Genomic DNA, 22,008 nt, shown 5'->3' with positions numbered 1-22,008 from the left:
GGATACAACAGGTGTGCTGGGGACAGGAGATGCCAGCCGCGTAATTAGGGCCTCCAGACACCTGTCGTGAGCTCACCCATTCACGCCCCTGGCAGGTGGTTCACACCTCTGAGGAAGGGAAAAAACAGGCTCAGATGAAAAGCTCTCCATCTGTAGCCCGCTGCCTAAGGCCCTGGCCTGCCCGAGGCAGTAGCCAATCTGCCAGCAGCTCCCACCTGACACCCCTGACCTTGGGGGGCAGTTCAGGGCGGGGGGTTTCCAGAGTCACAGAGACCTGCGGTGCTGCGACAGAGCTGTGTGACCTTGAGCAAACTCTTTAACCTCACTGTCTCACTTGCCCCGTCTTCATCAGATTCCATGGAGGAAGGCTGGGCACAGTTAAATCTATGTGCTCAGCAAACATTTACTGAGAATCAGCTATGTGCCAGGGGCCACAGCGGTGAACCACTGTGTCCAAGCTTACAGTCTAGGGGTGGTGAGGAGGGAAACCACCACGTGGACAGCACTCTAAGCAGAGCTGTGAGGCTGGCTGGCTGGAACGGTACTGGGGGCTGCTGGACAAGAGGACAGGCCAAGCTACCCTGGCTCGGGGTCGGGAGTGAGCCAGCGGAGCTCTGCTCACGCTGGGCCAGGCCCTGCTCAGGAAACTAACCCTTATAATTGCCTTCTGAGAGTGTATGTTGTTTGGAGGTCTATGCTTGTTTTCCAGATGAGGAAACTGAGGCCCAGAGAGGGTAAGTGACTTGCCCAAGGTCACACAGCTAGGAAGCAATGGAACTAGGGTATGAACCCAGGCTGCACGCCCTTACTCTCCCTGCACTGTAGATGTCAGCTACACCATCACCGTCACCTAAAGATGATGCCTCTGTGCTGTGGACCTTCTGCAAATTGAGGCCAGCCTTTAGAGAGGCAGGATGACTGAATGCTGATACATTACTTGGGGGCACTTGCAAGTGAAGTCGGAGGAGGGGGACAGAGCCACGGAGGGGCTGTCTAGTCCCCACATATGCTGTGAGTCTCAGGCAGGAATCATAAACTCTGTGTCTACCGGGCTGCTGGGTAAGAAGAGAGAAGTGGGCCGGGTGGACAGTCCAAGGGCAAGTGCCCTGTCCAAAGTGAGTGGCTGCTTCAAGGCCACACAGGAACCCAGGCCTGATGGAATCAGATCTTTTGATTTTATTTTTTTGAGGGTCAGAAGTGAAACCCTGTGCTTGGTAAATATGGGATACCAATGCACCCCACGCCCGGGGCCACATCCACCTGCTGCTTTGCAACCTTTGGTCTAAGTTGGGGGAGGTGGTGAGCAGGGAGGCACTAAATCAGTGGCAGTGCCTGCTTCTCAGGTGACCCGAGGCCCTTTAGGGTAGCAAGTGGGGGAGGGGGGCAGGCCTAACAGTGACGCTGATCCCTGGCCTCAGGGGAGCGCCCTCTCACCTCCAGGAAGCCCCGCCCACCCCGCTGTCTCCTGGGCTCCTCCCTGATCTCACGTAATCCTTTTAACAGCCCTGGAGGCAGCCGCACGGTGGGGGAGCTGGGTGCCAGCCGGGGCTGTCTGATGACCCAGTGGGTAGGAATTTGGGCTGGTTCCTTCCCTGGGAATTGGAGATGATGACAACTCTCCGGGGGCTGTGAGAACGCAGAGTACTTCAGCCCACAGAGCCTGGCACGGAGGCTGGGCTTGAAAAATCTATTTAATGATAAACACTGGCATTTAAAACTACAGCATCATCGTCAAAGTTCTCAGCACCCGGATCGTTAGTGGTACGACTATTATTTTATACAAGTGGAAGCTGAGGCCCAGAAAGAGGGTGGCAGGGAAGGACTGCCACCTCCCAATCCACTGCTGAGTCCACTCTGATTTTTCTAAAGGGTGAGCCTCAGTTTGTCCCAGAGGACCATCCTGCAGAGACAAAGATCTGCAGGGCCTCTTGGCACACGCCAGAGCTGGGTTTAAGAGGCTGGAGTCTTGGCTCCTTCTAGACCCAAGAGAAGGCCAACAGGCAACAGAGAGGAGTGGTTCTAAGCCAGGGCACTGGGCCAGACCACTGACACCCCAATTCTGGTTCTGCTGTGTGGTCTTGGACCAGAAACTTCATCCCCCCAGGTCTCCAGGATCCTGCAGGGTACAGAAAAGACAACAGAATCCCTCCTCCATGGCACTGCTGTGTGCTTTTACAGAGACACAGCACAGGAAGGCACACAGTGGAGCCCAACACACAGTGAGCGTCCCGTAAGGGGAGCTGTGATCTTGATTACAGCTGATAGGACAGGCCCGCAAAACCTGCCTGGCACCAAGGACCTAACTGGTTCCCCTAAACCCTGGCATCTTCCCCCAGCTCTGACCTTTGCTGGCCACTGGCTTTGTCTGAAACCAGGACTGTGGTTTCCAGGACCAGCCCTGCTTCCCTGAGTGGGCTCACAGTGGCCCCTGCTGCCCGCGCCAGGAACTGCCTCAAACCCCGGGTCGGAACACAACAAAGCGAGGTTCCAAGAAGGCTCTGGTTTCCAGGGGTTGATGAAAACCACCACCAGACCAACAGCAGGGAGAGGAGACTGTGCGTAATGATGTTTGCGGGACACTGATTCCCTGTCTTCTCAAAATAAACATAAAACGCGAGATCAGACGGAGACTCTCCACTTCGGTCACAGTCTTTTGTTTCCCTGGATAAGTGTCACCCGCAACACGCTGCGGAACCAAGCGAAATTGTTGTTTCGGCGGGATGCTGTTCCCTGACAGGCACGTGCTGTTCGGAACAATCCCATTCTGACCTGGCACTTCTTAACCTGGACTCTTTACATCACAGAAGCACGTGGAAACGAGCAGTCACGTGAGGCTAAGATACAGGGACATGCGCCATCTCGTGATGGCGACCTCGCTCCTTGCGACTGATCTCCCCAGACGCTAGGATATGGGAAGCAGCCCCCCAGGTTGTGACCCCATCTTATCAGGCTGTTGCTACCAAGCAGGGGACCTGGGGACCATAGCTTAAGAAACAGGGAGGGTCAGTGCCTTAGCATCAGCACCGGGCTACTCATGTCTATTAATGAACCGTACGCCAGCGTATGATTTAGAACAGAGGCCAGGAGGACAGGGATTTTTAAAGCAAATCACCCAAGAGGCTCCCCATTCTTTAAACCATGGAGTAAGAGCAAAGAAGGTAGATTTCACACAAAAATAAGATGCACTTTCTAGAGTCCAAAATATAAGGCTTATAGTTTGCACCTACAACCTGGCGAGATGCTGGCTGGTAATTCTAACCAGGACTTAACTCTCCCAGTCTTCACGCTAGAACTGGACAAACGCAGGTTAAATGAATGAGGTCTAGAACGTGGAGTCCTACACGCTCGCCCCTGTGCAGGCCAAGCAGCTGTAGGTTCCCAAGTGTCATAGACTGCAGCCAAGCTTCCCCCATCTGCTTGGCTGGGGCCGATGTGACCTGCCCTTAGGTTCCGAGGGCGAGATGGCCTTTTCTCTGTGCAACTGAGCACATGCCTGGAGAGCGCCTCGGTTTTAAACACTTCCCCCTTATGCCCTCTGCCTAAAGGTGTTTCATCCAAGGCTTGGGACGAGGTGATACCTAACTTACCTGAAAAACCAAACAGTGTAACGTACCAGCAAGGGGGGTTGCAAACTCATGGCCCTTGCCTGTGTCTTGCCCACAGACAGACTCTGTCCCACACAAAGTGTTTTTAGAAAGTGAAATAGTTGCCAGCTTACTCCCACTAAGAGTTCAGATTGCCAGTTTCCCTTTCAAAGTGCCCGAGACTGTTCTGCATCCCTGCCAAGCATCGCCGCTGGCCCTCCAGCTCGTCTGCCCCTCGCAGCCAGGTCTCCCAGGCCCCGTTTCCTGCCTGGCCCCTGAGAGATCTCTGAGTTCTTGACTCCCGTGCCAGCGGCTGCTGACAGACTGCGTTATTTCGGCAGGTGATTCCCCCGTATTTCAAAAGGGGCTTTCCACACACAGCGATGTAGACCAGAGGTCCCCAGCCCTGGCTGGATATTAGACTCCCCTGGGGACCTTTGATCCAGAAATCAACGTCTGGGCTTCACCCCCGACCAATGAAATCCAACTCTCTGGGGCTGAGCTTGAGCAAAGGTGTGTTTCTAAGTCACTGGGTGACTGGAATGTGCAGAGCAGGTGAACTGTGGGCTTAAACCAAAAGATGACTTGGGCGGTAGGATTTCAGGCAGATCACAGGCAGAGCTGGGTTTCAGCCGCCTGGGTTCCTGCCCCTCCCGGAGGTCACCAGTGAGGATGGAGAAGACTGACCGCCCTGTTTGGACATTTTCTGCCCAGTGCTCTGGAGAGCAGGGTCTGGGATGAAGGGAGATCAATCAAAGGGAGCCAGAGATGACCTTTGGAGACCACCGCACTGGCCTTCAGCGGAACCATGGAGGACCAGAGGGCCCAGCAGGCTCCTGCCCACACACGGGTCCCGCGGACTGAACCAGCGCCTCTCACCTGAAAAGCTCTCGGATCTCGCGGCTGTCAGCCTGGAAGGGGATGTTCCGCACCAGGATCTTGGAGGTTGTCTGCTTTCTGGGGATCTGTTTCTTCCGAGCGGATGTCGGGGCTGGCCTGGAGGGGAGGGGAGGGAAAGGGCTCAGGTTATTTGGGGTGTCAGCAGCTGCTGCCCTACACTGACTCCACCGCCCCCCTCTCCCCACCACCCACCCCCCTACTGCCCCGAACCAATGTCCTCTGTCCAGGTGAGGGGCTCAAGGAGTCTGTGGGGACGAGGCTGAGATGAAAGGAGAGGAAGGTAGCCTCCCCCAGGCACTGCACAGCTTCATTATCTCCTCCCCCGAACAGCTGTGGACGTCCAGTCGCCACATCTCAGCCTGGGGTGTCTGCTGCCTCATCTGAGAGACTCAGGGACTAGAGAACTCAGATGAGGGTGGGGCCAGGGTTTTACCAAACCCCATCTCCTCTGCCTCTTTCTTTCCAGGTGCCCAGGAAGACTCTGGCTGGTCCTAAGGTCTCACTAGAGACATTTCATCACTAACCCAAAGCGCATCACCCAGGGGCCTAGAGCAGTTTCTAACCACGGAGACGGGCGGTGCATGGGGGAGGAAACTCTCTCCACCTGAGCTGCAAGGCCCTCCAGAACCTGTCCCCCTGCTCTTCCAGGGAAACCGTCTGCTCCATCAAAGCCCGCTAGGGTCATGAGCATGGCTGTGAGTTGACAATCTGGTAACAGCTGACACTGGGCACTGTTCAAAGCACCCCCAGTGCATTCGTTCAATCCGACGTACAAGTGGGTGAAGACGTTAGGAGTTGGACTAAAACTCAAAAAACCCCCGCATGACTTTAAGAAACTGGTCACTGGGCACAACAGTCTGTCTCCATCTCGAACACCTACTGCACCTCTTTTAAATTAAGTGGAGGCCGTCTCTGGGCACTGTTGTCCACCTCCAAGAAACAAAGCCTCTACAGCGAAACAGCCGGGTTTTACCGCCTCTTCTGGTTCGTCCCAAGCTCCAGCAACTAGCAACTCTCCCTGGCTTTTTCTACGCCGCCGAGATAAGCGGATTTTGCTTGTTTGTCCTGCCTGTGTTCCTTTTATTATAACGAATGTGTGTCAAACGTTTACTCCAGGGACTGGTGCAGTCCCTGTTCATCAGGGAAATGGGTGTCAAAGCTGGCATGCGGGCCGTCACCTTAAATAGGAAAAGGCTCCAGCGGTGAGGCGGGGGTCGGGTAGGGGAGGACGTCAAAGGGCCACCAGACACCCTCCAGGGCGCCAGAGCAGAAAGGACCCACTCAGATCAAGGGGAAGAGGGCGGTGAAGACTCACTTGGTGGCTCGTTCCGAGATCCTCACTTCCAGCTTGTGGCCGTCCACGTCGTGACCCTAAGAGACAAAACGACATGGCCTGTCCCTCCATCCTCTTAGGAATACTCGGAGCGGGCTTCAGCTGAGCGAGGGGAAAGGAAATTTCAGTGGGGGGACTGAGTGTTCCCAGGCGGAGAAGTGCGCGGGAGTCAAGGACAGGGAAGAGCGTTTCCCGGAAAGGGCTCACGACAAGCCCGGGCAGCAGCTGGTGGTTACGGAGACCCAGCCCTCCAACGTCCTCTCGAGCCACGAGTGGGCCTTGACCTTTAAGCCATTCGAGGGGCACAGAATTTTCCATTGTTTATAATCATTTTCAGGCCAAGTATGCCCCTTCGGTCTGGTTTGCAGAGACAGTTCGGTTTAGATTGTATGCTCTTGAAGAAAAAATTCTAAACCACAGTGGCGCTGCATCCAAAGCTAAGCTCTAACATGGTCCCTTAAGGCAAAACGGGCGTATTAGCAAAACTACCCTTGAAAATCCCTTAAATCTTCCATAAAATACGGTGCGGCACACGTCGCTCTGTAGGAACAATTCTTTGAGGCAACATGCACAAGGAAGCACGCAGTGAGGCACAGAACTCTACGTGTGCAAGGTGGAATCTGACCGAACCCTGAGTTACATGAAAGAGAAAGCCCACTGCAGGGGCAGAGCTGAAACCCAGTTAAATGGGTACCTGGCGTCTAATAACAAAATTGGATTTCCAGTGTCTCTTCAAAAAACAACAAACGAAACAAATAAAAGGAGATCTGGCATCGCTGGGGCGCACCTTCCTGTGAGGCAGTACGTGGCTGAGGCCAAGAAAGTGGCTGCCCCCTCAGGCAGAGCATGGTACCCAGGTTCTGTTCTGGGGGAGGATGGCCCCGTCCCTGGCTTACACAGCCTGCCCGGCCCCTGAGGGGATCTGAGTTTGCGAGCCCTGGTGGAGAGCAGAGGCCCCAAGAGGCTGTCACCTCCCCACCATCCCACCCAAACCCAATTCAGCCCTTCCTAGAGTTGCCTCAGGCCAAGGCGAGGGTCGTCAAAACTCTACAAAAACCATCACACTGGCTAAGTGTCCAGTTACAGGTCCTGTAACTCCCAAGGCCTCTCCTTTGACCAGGAAGCTCTACCCAGACAGACTCAGTCGCCTGGAGGGTCCCCATGGACAAGGCAGGCTCCCCAGGGAGGAGGAGCTGGGAGGGCGTGCAGCCTGATACATCCTGGCTTGTTAGCGTGGCCCTATTTAACTCTTTCCGCTGCCTGGCCTTGGGCCAGGCAGCCCGAGTCCCTCTCTGGATGGCGCACACAGACACGTGCCATTCTGAACATGGTTTAAACGGGTTCCTGGATCCCCTGATGCCCTTCCATGGGCTCTGGGTTTAGAAGCCAGTTCTAGAGCACCCTGCCTGCAGAACAAGGGACAGGCAAGTGACCACAGGGAGCAAGTAGGTCTCTTGAAAGAAAGAGGCCTGTGAGAAGGCACTGTTTCCTGTCCCCTGCCACTGAAGGGCCCAGGGACGCAGGCTCAGGGAAGGTGCTGAGGACACAGTCTGAAGCTGAGGCTGGGCTGACTTTGCGGCGGTGTGAACCCCAGGGCGTTCTGCTCCCTGCCGCCTCCACTCCCTCCTGCTACCCAGGGCCCCGATCTGCCCCTGCACTTCGGGCCTAACAGGAGGGCACTGCTCCTGTCTGTCTGAGCAGCATGTGAGTCTGTATCCAAACATATTAGCATTCTGCCCCCTTCTCCCCACCTTCACTGCCTCCACCCTGACCCCACACCACTGCCTTCTCCCAGCTCCATGACTCAGTGGTCTCCCCTCTGCCCTCCTACGAGCCACCCTCCACGGAGCAGCTGAGGAGACGGTTCTGTAGCAGAAATCAGGTCTTTCCCCAAAGTGCTCCAAGCCCCCCGAGGCTGTCTCTATGCTGAATCCCACGGTCTTGCTTATGAGATCTGGCCTTAGACACCGCCCACCCGACACCTGGACCCTCCACACTGTCCTCTTTCGGCTTCTCAAACCGAGTTAAGTGCATTCCTGCCTCAGACCCTTTGCACGTGCTGCTCCTAGACTTGCAGCTCCCCCAGATCTTTGTGTAGCTGACTCCTCCCTGTCAACCAGGAGCCAGCTCAACCGTCACATCCTCAGACAGGCCCCCTGACCAGGCGATCTAAAGGATTCCTCCCCCATCACAGTGCCTGCTTTATCTCTATCCGAGCGCTTCTCATGATCTGGTCTTGTGTATTTATTCGGAGGTCCGCTTTGCCAGTCTCCCCAAAGCCTGGAACAAACCAGGCCCTCAACAAAGAGCTGCCAACAGAATGAACCCACAGTACTGATGATGAGGTGCAGAGGAAGGTTCTCAATTTGCCTTGGGCCACAGTCCCCTGGAGTACTAGAGAAAGGGACGGGCCTAGGAAAACGCAGACTTACCTCCGTTCCTGCTCAACTTTAGAGGGTGGACAGGAGCCCACACCACCGCCTGCCTAGTGCCTCCGTGGACCTCGGCTGGGAACCCCCACTCACCTGCAGCTGCCTGAGGGCTTTCTGGGCCTGCTCCGGCTTCCTGTATTCCACGAATCCAAACCCCATGGACAGCAGCGCTCCTGAAAGAGAGGGAGGTGGAGATGGCGCCAGGGTGCTGGGCGGGGAGGAAAACGGAAGAGGAGCCCCAGACCAAGTTCAAGGGCTGCAGGCTGGGCGTCCCCTCTGCAGTCTCATTTCTTCATGCCCTTCCTCACTCCTCAAAAGATCCTAGCTCCCCGCTTGCCATTTATTACTGGTCATCCTGAAGAATCAGCCAACGACGGGGTGACAGAGCCGCCACCTGAGGCCCAGCTGACTATTAATTAACAGATGATTGACATGATAATTAACTTCATAATAGAATTCTGCCTTTGGGAGGGAGGAGGAACTCACAGGGATGACCATCCCCATGATAAGTGGCCTAGACCTCTACCCGAGCAGTCCCCTGCTTCCACACATAATGCATTATATGAACATACCCATCAAAGTCAAGTGTGCCACAGGCTTACTCTTTACAGAGTATTGCTGACCATCTGGTTACATCTGATTCCTGGGATTCAGATGATCAAGGTGGGACAGGGAGAGCGACTGCATTATTAGACCCTCTCTGGCTCCTTTCTTCCAGGTAGTGAGTGCCAAGAGTTCAGACAGCCAGGAGTATCTCAAAAATGTACAGGGAATTTCTGCTTCCCGACCGAGATCTGTATCTGCATGTATATATACATGTATAATTGGGGGGCAGAGTTTTCACAGGGCACAAAAATAGAATCTCTAATTACATCTTGCCCTTTTGACACAACATGTGACGCAGGCCTCCGCCCCAAGCATTTCATACTGATTTATTAATTTTATTCTCTTTTTTTGCAGTTGAACTTAAAGGAGTGGCTCAAGGCTGATGGGCTCAAATGGGGCTCAGGGTTCACTCGGCGGTCCTCGTCTCTGCGTCTGTACTGTTTGAGACAGTGCTTGCTTGAATTTCCATTCCCAAACGTGGATTGTAACACGAGGGCCCCAAGCAGGAAGAAATCCTGCACACTGCCCCCAAACCGTCTCTGTGGGGACAGAAGGGAGGCTCAGACAGAACTGCTGGCTGACAGGCAGCGCCACCCTGTGGTGACTTTAAGTGTTTGTTTTTCAGCAGATACTTGAAAGCTCTGTTCTGAGGGTCAAGGTTGTGCACGGTGGGTAAGCGGTGTTTGCGCACAGAGGATATTTTAAAAGCACACTGATTGTGTAAAAGGCAACTACAGAAAGTCAAGTTCATTGCCCGGTCACTGACACTGTGCTGACCCATTCTGCCCTTCTGCCCAGGGCTATGATCTCTATGACCCAGCAGGACCTGGGCTCCCTGGCTTTCCGGCTTCCTGGTGGGTTCAGCCAATGGGAAGCTGGGATTTGAGATGGACGGGGGGAGGAGAGAGAGCTGGGGCCCTGGTTTCTTCCATACACCCCACCCAACTCTGGTGTGGTTCTGGTGGCACCAGTGTCCAACCCTCACCCTCGGCTCTGCTGGCGGCCCTCCTTCTACGGCTCTGGTCACACCACTCCTTCTCTATGGCCCCTGGGCTCAGCAGGGAGGGGCTCTCCTGCCTCAACATCCCCTGTGGGTCCCCGCAGCCCAGCCCGCACCGTGGCACTTGGCCCCCTCACTACAGACGTCTCTTCCACAACCCCAGCAAAGTGTGCCTTCTGGTTCCTGCTGAGACCCTCGCTGATAACAGACACTGTCTAGGTTCTCCCCCGTAACTGTGATGGATGAGCCCAGAGAGCAGGGCTCTCAAATACAGATTCTTGAAAAAGAGAGTGTAGGTTTCGAGAGCTGTTCATGACACCAACAGATCAGGTAACGGTTCTAAAGCACACTGAAGAGTGCTCCGAGGGTGGAGAGGCAGGCCCCACAGAGCAGCCCGTCGCAGAGGAGGCACGGCGACCCAACAACCCCCAGGGGCAGCCCTGGGTGGAGATCGCGGCACCTCTGCCATCCTGGCTCACTCCCCAGATGTCAAGGGTCACCTTCTCTCCTGAACCCCCCACAACCGAGCCTTCGTGTCATTCACTTGGTCCTCAGCTGCCTTTCCTTGTTTCTCAAACTAGATCTGCAGCTCCTGGGGAACAGGGACTTCATGGTTTGAACTGTGTCCCCCTCACATCTGTATGAAGTCCCAAGCCCCGGTATCTCAGAACGTGACCTTATTTAGAGACAGGCTTTTCACAGAGATACCCAATGACCTCATTTTAACTTGATTAAGCCCTAAGCCAGCAAGACTGATGTCCGTTATAAAAAAGAAAAGGGGGGATGGTGCGGTGCAGGTGGAATCTGAACACTGGACGGGTGCATACAGGGAGAACGCCAGGTGCACATGAGGATGGTCATCTACAAGCCGAGGAGAGAGGCTGGAACAGATCCTTCCCTCACAGCACTGAGGATGAACCAACCCTGCCCACACCTTGATCTTGGACTTCTGGCTTCCAGAACCGTGGGATAATACATTTCTGTTGTGGAAGCCTAGTTTGTGGTGCTTATGGCAGCCCCAGCAAATGAACACAAGGAACTCCCTGAATTCTATGCTACATGTCTGCTTAAAACCCTCCGAGTCTCCTCTGGGAAAGAGCCCAGACTCCTGCGGCTGGCAGGAAGGCACTCTGCGCTGTAACAGGCCTATCTTCCTAGACGCATCTTCTGCCTCTTCAATCCACTCCCGACCTGCTACTACAGCCCTCTCAGCCTCCTTCATCCACACACCCCACTCCCGCTGGCTGACTGCTCCGTCTCCCCAACCCTACAAGTCCCGATCTGACATGAAGACCCTCATGCTGGGCTCCTGTCCTGCACCAGGGACCCCCTCTACCAGGCACCTTGTTTCTCTATGCTGTAGCCACCAGCTCATTTGTCTCTTAGGATGCAGCCATGGGCTGACCCATGTGGCATCTTTCCAAATCCCGCCTCGTGGAAGGGATGGGGACTGCACGGCTGCGAGCAAGCAGGGAGGGATGGCCTGCCCGTCCCCCGCAGGAAGCCAGGGCTGGAGAATAAACAGACAGAGGCCAAGGGACTTGTGACAACGCCCGAGGCTGAATGGAGAGGCGACAGCGGTGTCTGCGTGGCCCAGGCACCCAGGGAGGCGCAGAGCTGCTGACTCGGTGGGGTGTTCTGTGTTCTCTCTCTTAGAAGGGGAGTGGGAACCCAAGATCCAGATATCCAGAGCACAGAGATGATGGGAGGATGCAGAAGTTTCTGCTACTCAACAGCGTCAACCCCGCCAGCCCACTACATCGCCTGCTCCAAAGCCACCTCGGATGTCCAGGGCGGCAAAGGGTCTGGATTCGGAAGGACCTGATGTGCATGGTCGCTTCTGCTGGAAATCAGGAGCCTCCAGGGACACAGAAAGAAGGACCACTTTAGACGAGCCAAGTGTGAGGCTGTGGGGCTGACAATGCTTCAGGATAAAAGAGAAGCTTCGAGAAGCAAGCGCGGCCCCCCCGCCCCCAGGCTGCACGCTTCTTTCAGAGTCGGTCCTGCCCGAGGTCCCCTGTGGAATACCTGCTTTGTTCTTCTTCTTGGAAATAGAGCAGCTCTTGACCAGGCCCACTTTGGAAAACACCTGGAAGAGAATGTCCACACGTTATCATCAGCATCTCGGGGCTAATCCTGCAACCGGCGCACGCAGGCACCGAGAGGGCGCGGGTGAGAGCGGAGCCCACCCCCGGCCGTGCCTCCGTGGTCAGGCCCCGTCCCCAGCCCTCTGCCTGCACGAGCTCAGGCAGCCCCTGCAGTGACTCCACGAAGTAGGTGTTGCTTCCCCCGATTTTCAGATGACAAAACTGAGGCTACAAGGGGTTAGAGATGGCGCCTGGGGTCACAGAGCTGGGAAGCCCTGGAGCTGACATCTGGACCCAGGCTCCGGAGCCCAGGTTCTAAACCATGCAGGTGGGGGCCCTAGTCAGACACCAGGCTTCCCGAATTTGCCTCAGTGTCATCTTGCGGTCCCCAAAATATTTCAAGGCACTGGATCGTGGCCTACTTTAGGTAGCTTGGATGGTCTCTAAGGATTCCCCGTAAGGGCAGCTGGGCTGGGACCTGGCTCCAGGTACTCAGGAAGGACCTGATACCAAAGAGACCAGAGATTCACTGAGAGTCACGCAGTACATTTGGAGGCTTGGAGTCCACTGATCTGGGTCCTGACCCTTCTTACTGCCTCTGCACCTAATACCAACTAATTTTTCAAACTTAAAAAAAATTACATTCCACTCCATTTTCCCCTTTACTTTTTCTGTCTCTCTTGCCAGAACTTGAGACCTGACCAGTGTAAACTCATGTCCTTCTGCCTGGTTCACTGCTGTGTCTTCCACACACCTGGGGCCCAGGAAGAGGCGGGCACCAGTCACTGTCCATGGAGGGAGCGAAGGCTGGGGCCGGGGTGGGGGGTGGGCCTGGTCAGTGCACAAAACTGCCCACAGCCGACATTCACTGACTGTCTTATTCCAAATGTCAAACACTTCACTTGGATTATCTCACGTGTTCTAATCAGAGCTTCTGAACTACTCCACGAGAAGGTTCTATTAACAGCCCCATTTTACAGATGGGGAAATCGAGGCACAGAAAGGATAAAGGACCCACCCTGGGTCACACCGTTAGTGAGGAGCAAGGCCGGGATTCAAATCCAGGCAGTCTGACCTCTGAGCACAGCTCTACACTCAGATGAGACACTGAGATGGGAGCCCTGTGAGCTGGACACTGCTCCCCGCAGCACCTCTAATGGGCTGTGTGACCCCAGGTCAGTGAACTGGCCTCTCTGAACCTCAGTCTCCACTTCTGTAATGTGAATAACATGGACTAGATCATTCTGGCTGCACTTTGCAGCTCCAGAATTCTTTAATTCCAAGGATGCTCTTAGACTGAAGTTTGGGCACATCTTCCAGGAAAAAAGGATTCCTGTTGACGACATCCCCAGATGTAGGAGAGCTGGCACGCCAGAATTAAAAAACTGACAGCAAGCCTGCTTGACCACTTCAAAGCTCTCCAGCCTTTGGCCACTACTAGTGTGTGCCTGTTTGTAAAAGCAAATCCAAACCACACTGAAATGGATCCAAGACGTGGCCAAGGAAAAGCCCAAGGGTGGGCTTCCCACTGCTCAATGGGGTGGCCTTTTGCCCTTAAAATGCTGCTGTTTTCGCCAGGCACTTCTGCTGCCGAGGTGGCTCTGCTAACTGATGGTCCAGTGGGAGGCTCAGCCAGAGGGTGGCAGAGTGGAGGCTGTGACTTCCTGCCTGTCCCCGACACCCCCGGATTTCCCCTCCAGATGCAGGCTGGCCTCCTTTCCACCCATCCACCCTCTGCCTGCCTCCGGGACTCAGTGGACACTGCCTCCCCTCTTGAATCCATCTATAGGATTTCAGAACTCAAAAGACTTTACAGAAACCAATCAGTTCAGTCCTTATGGCCCTCTCCCTTTCCAGAACCAGTTCATGCTATCAGCCTGCTAACGTATTAAATTAAAAAACAAAAAAGGCATCGAGCATTTATTCTGTGCCAAAACCAGCGTGCAGAAATGGAGAGTCTCCCCACGGGCAGTTCTCAGGCCAGTGGAGGGGCTCGCAGACCCCAATCCTTCAGATCTGGAGTCCCCATTTCTGGATCTCCAGTCCACTTCCTTCAAGAAGCGCCCCAAGTGCCCATCCACTGCACCCCTAACCTGGCATTTCCCAAATACCTACTTGGAGTTCCCCATTCTTTTACCCTCCACCCTCTTCCTACGACTGCAAATCTCTCACCACCTTGGGGGACTCCAGGCCAGCTGCCCCACCTCCAGACTCTCGCAGCGACAGTCTGCCAAGTTCCCACCAGGCCAGGAGGGTGTGCTGGCATTTACTTTTGGGTAGTTAACCTCACAGACACCAACTGGGGAGGGGCTCTGTTTTCTCAATACAACCTGCTGACACTGACTACAGCTTTCACACTGCATCCGCCTCCCTAGGCACCCTGACAGGTCCCCTTGCTCGCACGCAGGCGCCCCTCCCGGCCCCCAGGCTGGTCTGGCTGCAGCTCAAAGCTCCAGGTGAGATGTCTACTGGACTGCCTGCCCGGCAGCATCATCAAACGGGTGGCTGTTGGCTGTGCATCTATGCAGTGTTTTGAGTCAGGCCTACCAGCAGGTAACTGCAATGATCCCATCAGAGACGGGGTTTCCCAGCCCCACCGGGTCCCTCCCGGCTCAAGCAGTCACTCACCGCCTTCAGCGTCTCCTCAGTTGTGCTGAAGTTGAGATTTTTGATGAACAGGGTGCACCCGGGAAGGCTCTCCTCCTCCTCGTCTTCCTCCTCCTCTTCTTCTTCCATCTTTGCTGAAACGTTGTCTGCTTCCCCCTCTTTTGGCTTTTCACCTTCTGGGGTCTTGCAGTCTGGCATAGGGTCCCCCAAAAACAGATCCATTAAATGATGTCTTATCTGCCTAAGCCCCAGGAGCTAAAGCCCAGAGTCCGCTAGATGAAGGGGGTCTGCCCCTGAGTGGCAGCGTCAGGAAGGGACACTGTTGACTCCTGGCGTGTGCTAGGTTTTACTAACCCTTGTGGGGCAGGGAGGGGGGAGTGGAGACCATCTTGCCTCCTGCCTCTGTTTTAAGCAGAAAGAGAGAAAGGAGTATGAAATAGACCAAAAACCGCGAGCCTTAACTTGGACTAACCCATATTATATAACACACAGAACTTGAACTTCAAAATAAATTACTGTGTGAGCTGTTTTATTGAACCCCAAACGTACACAACACACTATTTTCCCTCAAAAAACAGCATTTAACGAGCTTTCAAACTAAAATGCAACTTAAAACTCTGCAAAAATTACAGAGTGGGAGCAAAACTTAGAACATTCTGAACATCACTTGAACCTAAGGGAAGCGACATTCATTTACAATTCCCAATTTACATAACTTCAGGCAGCATGCTCACAAAAGAGTGTGTTTTTATCTACACCAGATGTATTCAGTTCAGAGCTATGCATAATAGTGAAAAGCTGAAGGGAAAGAAAAAAAAAACAACACTGTACAGTCATAAACAGGAGATCGGGATTGTGAGACAGCCACCAAAGGCCAGACCAATACATAGTCATTAAAAATGATGTTTTCCAAGAATGTTTAAAGACATGGAACGATACTCATGATAGAAAAATTAAGAGAAAAGTGAAGATACAAAACATGACCCCCGATCACGTTCGATACGCAGAGTTTCTGAGAAACACACACAAGAAGAGAAAACTCGAGGAAATGCACCACGTGCTCCTGGTTACTTCCGGACATTGTGATTATCAAGGGTTTTGCGGGTCACCCCCACCCCGCCCCCATACCACGCCTCCTCTGAAGGAACAGCATTTCAGGAGGAGGGAAGGGCAGCTGCGAGGCTATGAGTTAGCAGGGCAGGTGCGCAGTGGCAGCTCAGGGAGCCGGTCAGCCCTGGTGATGAGAATGTGGATGTCCCCCGGGGGTGACAGAAGCCTCGCAAGATTGGGAACGGCACTGAGACCGCTTGAGAAGTTCTGCCGCTGGAAAGTGTGTTCTATTTGGTCCAACCTCCCCAGTTTTTCACATGATCAGGGTCTGGCGACAATTGCCTCCTCTACACACCTACCAGCTTCGGAAGCTCCTCTCATACCCCCCAGGGAAGTCAAACCCCACCTCAGCAATTCTCCAAGGCAGCGATCAGACGGTGCCCCTGAACCCTTCCCCTTCATGGCTTCAAGCAGGCGGCCCCGTCCTTCCCAGCAGGTCTGAACCCTGCCCGCACTGACAAAGGCCCCAGTGAGGAGCTGATGGGGACGCTCTGTCCTCTCCCACGCGTGCGCATTCAAGCAGTTCAAGCCCAAGGAAGCTTTTGGGGCTTCAAACCCACCCCCCAAGCTCTCATGCCAGGCACCAGAGCCATCTCCATCTCCCCAGCCCTTTCTGACGCACGCCTACCTACCGCTGGCCAGTCCTAATTAAACTTCAACCACTTTGTCATAAAACAACCCTTTCAAGCTCTAATGGAAACGGCGGCAGTGAACGGGCAGCCTTCGCCCCTCACGCTCCCTCGGAGGTGAATGCAGAAACCAGACTCTAGCCCCAGGACAAAAAAGAAGAAATCTACATAAAGGCTCCTTTGCCACCCAAGAAACTAACGCCATTTACCCAACAAGGGACTCCGTGGTGTGGCCGTTTGTCCTCAAAACCCAACTTTCAAAGCAAAGTGGGGCGGAGAAAGTGACTAATGACGGGGAAGCAAAGCTACGCAGAGAGGCTAAGACTTCAGGCTCTGAAAGAGGACTTCAATCAAAAGCAAAATCATGACCTTCAGCAGAGAAGGACACGCCTGCCCCACCGGCTCTCCTTGTGCTCGACCTCTCGGAGGGGAAAGGAGAAAGGCCGGAACACTGGTGAGATGCCCGCTCCGTGCGGGACCTGGGTTGGATGCTGCGAGGACACCACCCCGTTGCTGACAACTGCGGCCACATCACAATAAATGGGTGGTCCACGGAAAAGTCTGCAGGCTGCAGCCTCTGAACCCTAAATCTCTGGCATCTTCAGGTTGGGAGAACAGTTCATGGGAAACTGAAAAAAATGTTTTATTGAGAAAAGAACGGTGGGGGTGAAGGTGACCGGGAGGGCTCACGGCCAGTTTAAGGGGTGGTCCCTCTGTGGCACTGTCTGATTGCTACCATGTGGGAAGGTCAACCTAAGTGTCGTTCAGAGCTTTCAAGAGAAGCTGAAAATCCAGCATCTTTTGGGAAAACCCATGGTTTTTAAATCTTGGCAACTAACTCAATAGCACGTGGCTTCTATACTAGGCAGTGGTCACCACATAAAGCAGCTCATGGGGCCTCGGTGCTCTGCTCTCCACCCTTCCCTCTGCCTCTCCCGAGGGCCTGAAATCCAGCCGGTTCCCAGTATGGCACTGCAGGGATTCAGAGCCTCACAAGGACAACAGCCCCAGGGGGCCCAGGGCCCATGAGAGTAGACAGGGTCCCCTCCTTCCTGCCTCCCTGCCCCATGAGCAGGGCTGGTCTGCTTCAAAGCACTTATTTCAAGGGTTGCAAGCACCTGCCCAGGGAGTGTGGCGTTTGGGTTAATGACAGGGCTGAGCTGAGCCTGCGGGCAGGGTTGGCACCCCAGGGGCAGATGGGTCCCTCCCTGGGCGGCTGAGCTGCGGCCCCCAGCCCCGGCCCAGGAAGGAGGTGAGGGGCACGTGAGGACGATGGGACCTATCACCTGCCGGGCGTGCGGCTGGCCTGGCTCCTCCCACTGCTAATAACTCAACCACACCCCTGACCCCAACATCCGGGGGGACATCCCGCTTAAAATAAAAACGTGATTAAACGCGGCCTGGCTCTGCTCTAACAGCACAGGGATGTCGTTGTTTCTCTAAACCTTGTGTCCCCAGCCACTACCTCCCTGTAACTCCTCCAGGATGCTGGAAGAACTAACAAGACAAGGGCAGCCCGGTCTTGAGATCCACTGGAAAAAGGGGGCCTAAGGAAAAGGAGAAGGGGGGCCCACAGACTGCAGTCAGGAGGTAGGACACAGGGCTGGGAAAGCACACAGCCTGAGGAACGACAGCCATCTGCGTCAGGGTCCTGGCGATGCCAGTCCCCAGCTGTGTGGTCCTGGGTGACTGGCTTGCCCACTCGGCATCCTCATCTGGAAAATGGAGTTAAACACGCACACACTCCCCCGCTCTCTACTGGCTTGTTTGCAAACGCAAGTGTCCACTGCTCCATCCGCACGCTGGGTCCCTGGTCCAAAAGCATCTCTGGTCTCATCTGAATGACCAACTAGCCTCCTCACTGGCCTCCCTGCAGCACCTGCCCCTGGTCTGCCAGCTTCTCCTGCCTTGTCCCCTCTCCTTCTCCCTCCCAGTTGCACCCATGCCACAGGGCCTTTGCACTGGCTGTCTGCCCCCTCTGCCTGTTCTGCTCATCTCCCGTCTTCCCGGGCTGGGTTTCTTGTCAGGTCTCAGCCCAGATGTCCTCTCGCAGAGCTCCTCCTGGGCGGTGGTCCCCAGCACAGATCTGGCCACTGGCCATCAGATTCCCCTGGGTACCTCCTTCAGAGCCCTTACCTTGTTCTGAAAAATCACCTGAGTGGTTCACTTCTCTGTGTCCCCCAACTACCAGGTGAGCTCCCTGAGGCCAGGACCACATCTGCCTCAGTCACCACTGCATCCCCTGCACTGGGCCTGGAGCAGATGCTCCAAAAATGTCAGTATTAGATGGCTCTGTCCAGCTCCTGGCATGTGCCTGGAACACCGTCGGTACTCGGCAAATGGCACTCAATGTGACTGCCAGGAGCTGAGGGGGTCACAGCTAGGAACACATACCTCGGAGCTGATGGCTTCGGGGCACATCCCAGCTCTTTCCAGATGTGTGACTTTGCACAAGTCACTCAACCTCTTTGTGCTTCCTTCTTTCTATTCAAAAAAGGGGACAATCCCAGGGCCCACCTGGAGGACTGACCATGAGAACTAATGCACAGAAGCCCAGTTAGAACAGAGACTGGGCCTGCAGGGATCAGTAAGTTTCATTAGTCTTAACAACCCAACTGCCCACCCTGCCCAGACGGGCCATGGTGAGAAACCCAGGGGAAAATGACATAAGTCTCTAACTCTGCAGGCCTGTTGCTGTGAGAGGTAGGCCGGCCGGCTACAGGCTTAAGAACAGCCAATGCCACACCTCTGAGTCTAGGGGACCCACCGCCACAGCTCTGGGAAGGGCTTCTGCTCCCCCGAGCAGCCAGGCCCTGCTGGGGCCCAAGCCCACATCCAGAGAGGTGTGCAGACGGCCAAGGATGAAGCCAAAGGTTGTTGTTAAAAGCACTTCGGCTCCTGGCCTCAAGTGGGGAGACAATAGAAAGGCTAGGAAGGAAAAAGGAGGTATCGTGAAACAAACAGACGTTTGCCAACGAAATCACCAGGAAGCAGGAAGAGCGGGGCAAAGAGCAGGCGCAGGTGGGGCCGGGGGCGGGGGCGGGGGCTGGGGGCCAGCAGGAAGGCTTGGAAAGCAAGGTGGGCCGGAGGCGGCTGGTGGAGGCAGGGGGAATGTGCTTCCATCTGTAGTTGGCACAATAAAACCCAGTCACGCATGGCCACATGGGGCTTTATTATAATCAGGCCGCAGAATTTACTGCGATTCCCTCCCCTTTACAGCTCTCGGCGCGGAAGGCTGACAGCACAGACTGTTATCAGTTGCAAGCAGCTTTTCAGGACCTCCTCCCACTCGGAGCCCTTTATCTGGAGGTGAGGGTCTTGGTTGTGGGGAGATAAAACACACTGTCCCCCTCCCCTGAGACCAGTACAGAGAATGGAGGGCTTTGCAGAAAAGAAGGGGAGGGGTGAACAAGAAAGCCCTCCGTCCACTCCCCTCCTGCCCGCTTTCTTGCGGAGCCTGAGAAAATCCAGGGCCCGGGGGCTGGCTGAGTCCCCAGCAAGGGGAACAAGGGGGACAGGGAGCTGGGGAAGCTTCAGGAACAGCGTGGAGAGGGCGGCGTGGGGGTGGAGCAGGTGAAAAGGAATAGCACGGGGACCGGGGAGCGACTGTGCACGCGATGCTTGTAGAAGAGGAACAAAAAGGGCAAGAGGAGGCCCAGAAGGTGAGCTCCGTGGGGACCCACCTGACGATGCTGGACTCAGCAGGGCTGGAAAGCGGCACAGCTTCTCGGCCCCAAATCCAACTGGTTCTCTACAACTATTTGCTCTCTGCTCCAAGCTCTGAGGCCTCCTTTGTGTGAGTGACAGTAGGACCCTGGACAGCAGCCCCCTGAGAAGCAGGGCCTGGAGGGGACAGTCTGGGACACTCTCAACACTGGAGCCTAGGCCAGGGACCCAGGGGACACTGGGGGCTGGAGGGACAGCACCACCTTCAGACCAGGGTGCCCTATCTCTGCAAAGCCTCCCCTCGCTGGACTCCAGAACGTTTCTGTACCCCGGGCCCGCTTCTATTACTGCAACCTCTCAGCTGTCCCCAAACAGCCCCCTCTGTTCCCCTACCACCTGGGAGCTTCTGGGGAACAGGTGTGTGCTGGGCCCACACTGGTCACCCCAGCTCCGTGGTGGGCATACAGCTGGTGCTCATGGTTGAGTTAAGACTCTCTACTCCGGCCTGTGTTGCTGAATTAAGACAAGGTCAGAGTAACGATGACTGACACATAGCTTTTCAGAACACTCGAAAAAGGCTTTTGCCCATTTTACAGATGCAGAAACAGCCCCAGAGAAGGACAGTGGCCTGCCCAGTCACAGGGCCTGGCGTGGGGGAAATGCTGCTTTTGCCCGTGGATTTGATCAGCACCCACTTACTGCTCACCCACCAGGGGCTGGGCGCTTTCCCAGGTGCTGAGGTGCAGCAGCGAGCAAGCAGACGAGGTACCCCGCCGCCCCGCACAGTGGAACGGCCAGTCCAGCAAGGGAGTCAGACAGACACCAAGGAAGTGAACCCACAATGAACCACTTTCGGGAAGTGAAAAGCATTTAACACAAAGTTGTGGAGGGTATATGCTGGAACCCGCAAAGGGAGCCGTGGAGATGACTGCCATGGATGGCGTCATGGTCTGATGCTGAGCCAACAACGGAGAACAGACTGTCCAATGTCACCAAGCTCTACTTTGCACCAGGGCTTAGGACACAAAAACAAGGGTGACCCCGCCGCTGCCTTTCACAGGCAGAGGGAGAGAGGCACAGAGACCCTCCTTCCTGTGTTCATTTATTCCCTCAACTCACTCATCGAGCGACCCCACGTCTAGGGCCTCGTGGGATGCTTGGCACCCAGCAGGGAGCGAGTCAGATGCTCTCCGCCCTCCTGGTTCACCGTCTGGCAGAGACGGATATTAAACAAGGGAAACGAACGAACAGAATAAATACAAACTGTGACAAGTGTTAACAGCAGAAAAGAATGGCGCTCAGGCAGGGAAGCACCAGGACGCGTCAAAGGAGCACGGCGACCCGAGGGCGGAGGAGGGGCACCTCGCTCAGCGGTCCAGCCACCACCAACGCAGGGAGGGGCCTCTGCTCAATCTGCCTCCGGGGCCCTCACTCCTGGCAAATCTGTGCTTTAAAAGAGGACTTGCTTTTGGACAAAAAACCATCAGTCATGTTGAAGTTTAGTAAGTGAAGTGAAAACCAAGGTCGCTGATCATTTTGGGGTGATGGCTAGTTAAGAACAAACTGTGACTACATAGAACTCTTTTTGATGGAAGCATGTGCAGGTTTGAAGGGAACACCAATCGTGGACAAAAATAACTCATGAAGAGAAGATGATGAGGGGCTTTTAAAAGAGTTACATCAATAATCGGTAACCCCAGGGGCTAGGGATGTTTTCGGGGGCCTCGGAAAGCAGAGACTGAAGGATTTTCCTCTTTGACTGAAACAAGGCTTCTGGACCAGTGGTTCCCAAATGCCTTGTAGCAACTGGGCCATTCCTGAAGGAGGTTTCACCGAGCCAGGACGAAATGGGAAGTGCAGACAGCCTAGGGAGGTTTACTGACAGCGAGGTCTATTCAATTAAAGGACTGGTCTTTAATCTGAGAAGTTTGCTTCCCCACCCTCACTTTTTCTCCCCTCTTAAACACCCATTCTCCTGTGAGGACAATGAGAGGGTATATGGGTGGAGGGTGTTTATTTTAATCCTTATTTCAATAAAGTGGCAACCCTATGGT

The 22,008-nt window shown here is 54.8% G+C and overlaps 1 protein-coding gene across 5 annotated transcripts in view; it reads right to left on the bottom strand.

Annotated features, from left to right (window-relative positions):
- The window catches only part of RBM19 (RNA binding motif protein 19), a 131,613-nt gene that overhangs the window by 89,308 nt on the left and 20,297 nt on the right, over positions 1-22,008 (bottom strand). For all 5 annotated transcript variants that reach the window (XM_045523059.2, XM_045523057.2, XM_010963626.3 and 2 more), the window contains exons 17-21: positions 14,571-14,740; positions 11,884-11,944; positions 8,343-8,422; positions 5,800-5,855; positions 4,464-4,580 (exon numbers count right to left, since the gene is read on the bottom strand). In XM_045523059.2, coding sequence (XP_045379015.2) covers positions 4,464-4,580; positions 5,800-5,855; positions 8,343-8,422; positions 11,884-11,944; positions 14,571-14,740 — 484 coding nt within the window. The remainder of the gene's footprint in view (positions 1-4,463; positions 4,581-5,799; positions 5,856-8,342; positions 8,423-11,883; positions 11,945-14,570; positions 14,741-22,008) is intronic.

This window comes from Camelus bactrianus, chromosome 32, assembly GCF_048773025.1.
Source record: "Camelus bactrianus isolate YW-2024 breed Bactrian camel chromosome 32, ASM4877302v1, whole genome shotgun sequence".
NCBI classification, from domain to species: Eukaryota; Metazoa; Chordata; class Mammalia; order Artiodactyla; family Camelidae; genus Camelus; species Camelus bactrianus.
This window is presented reverse-complemented; position numbering and strand designations above follow the sequence as displayed.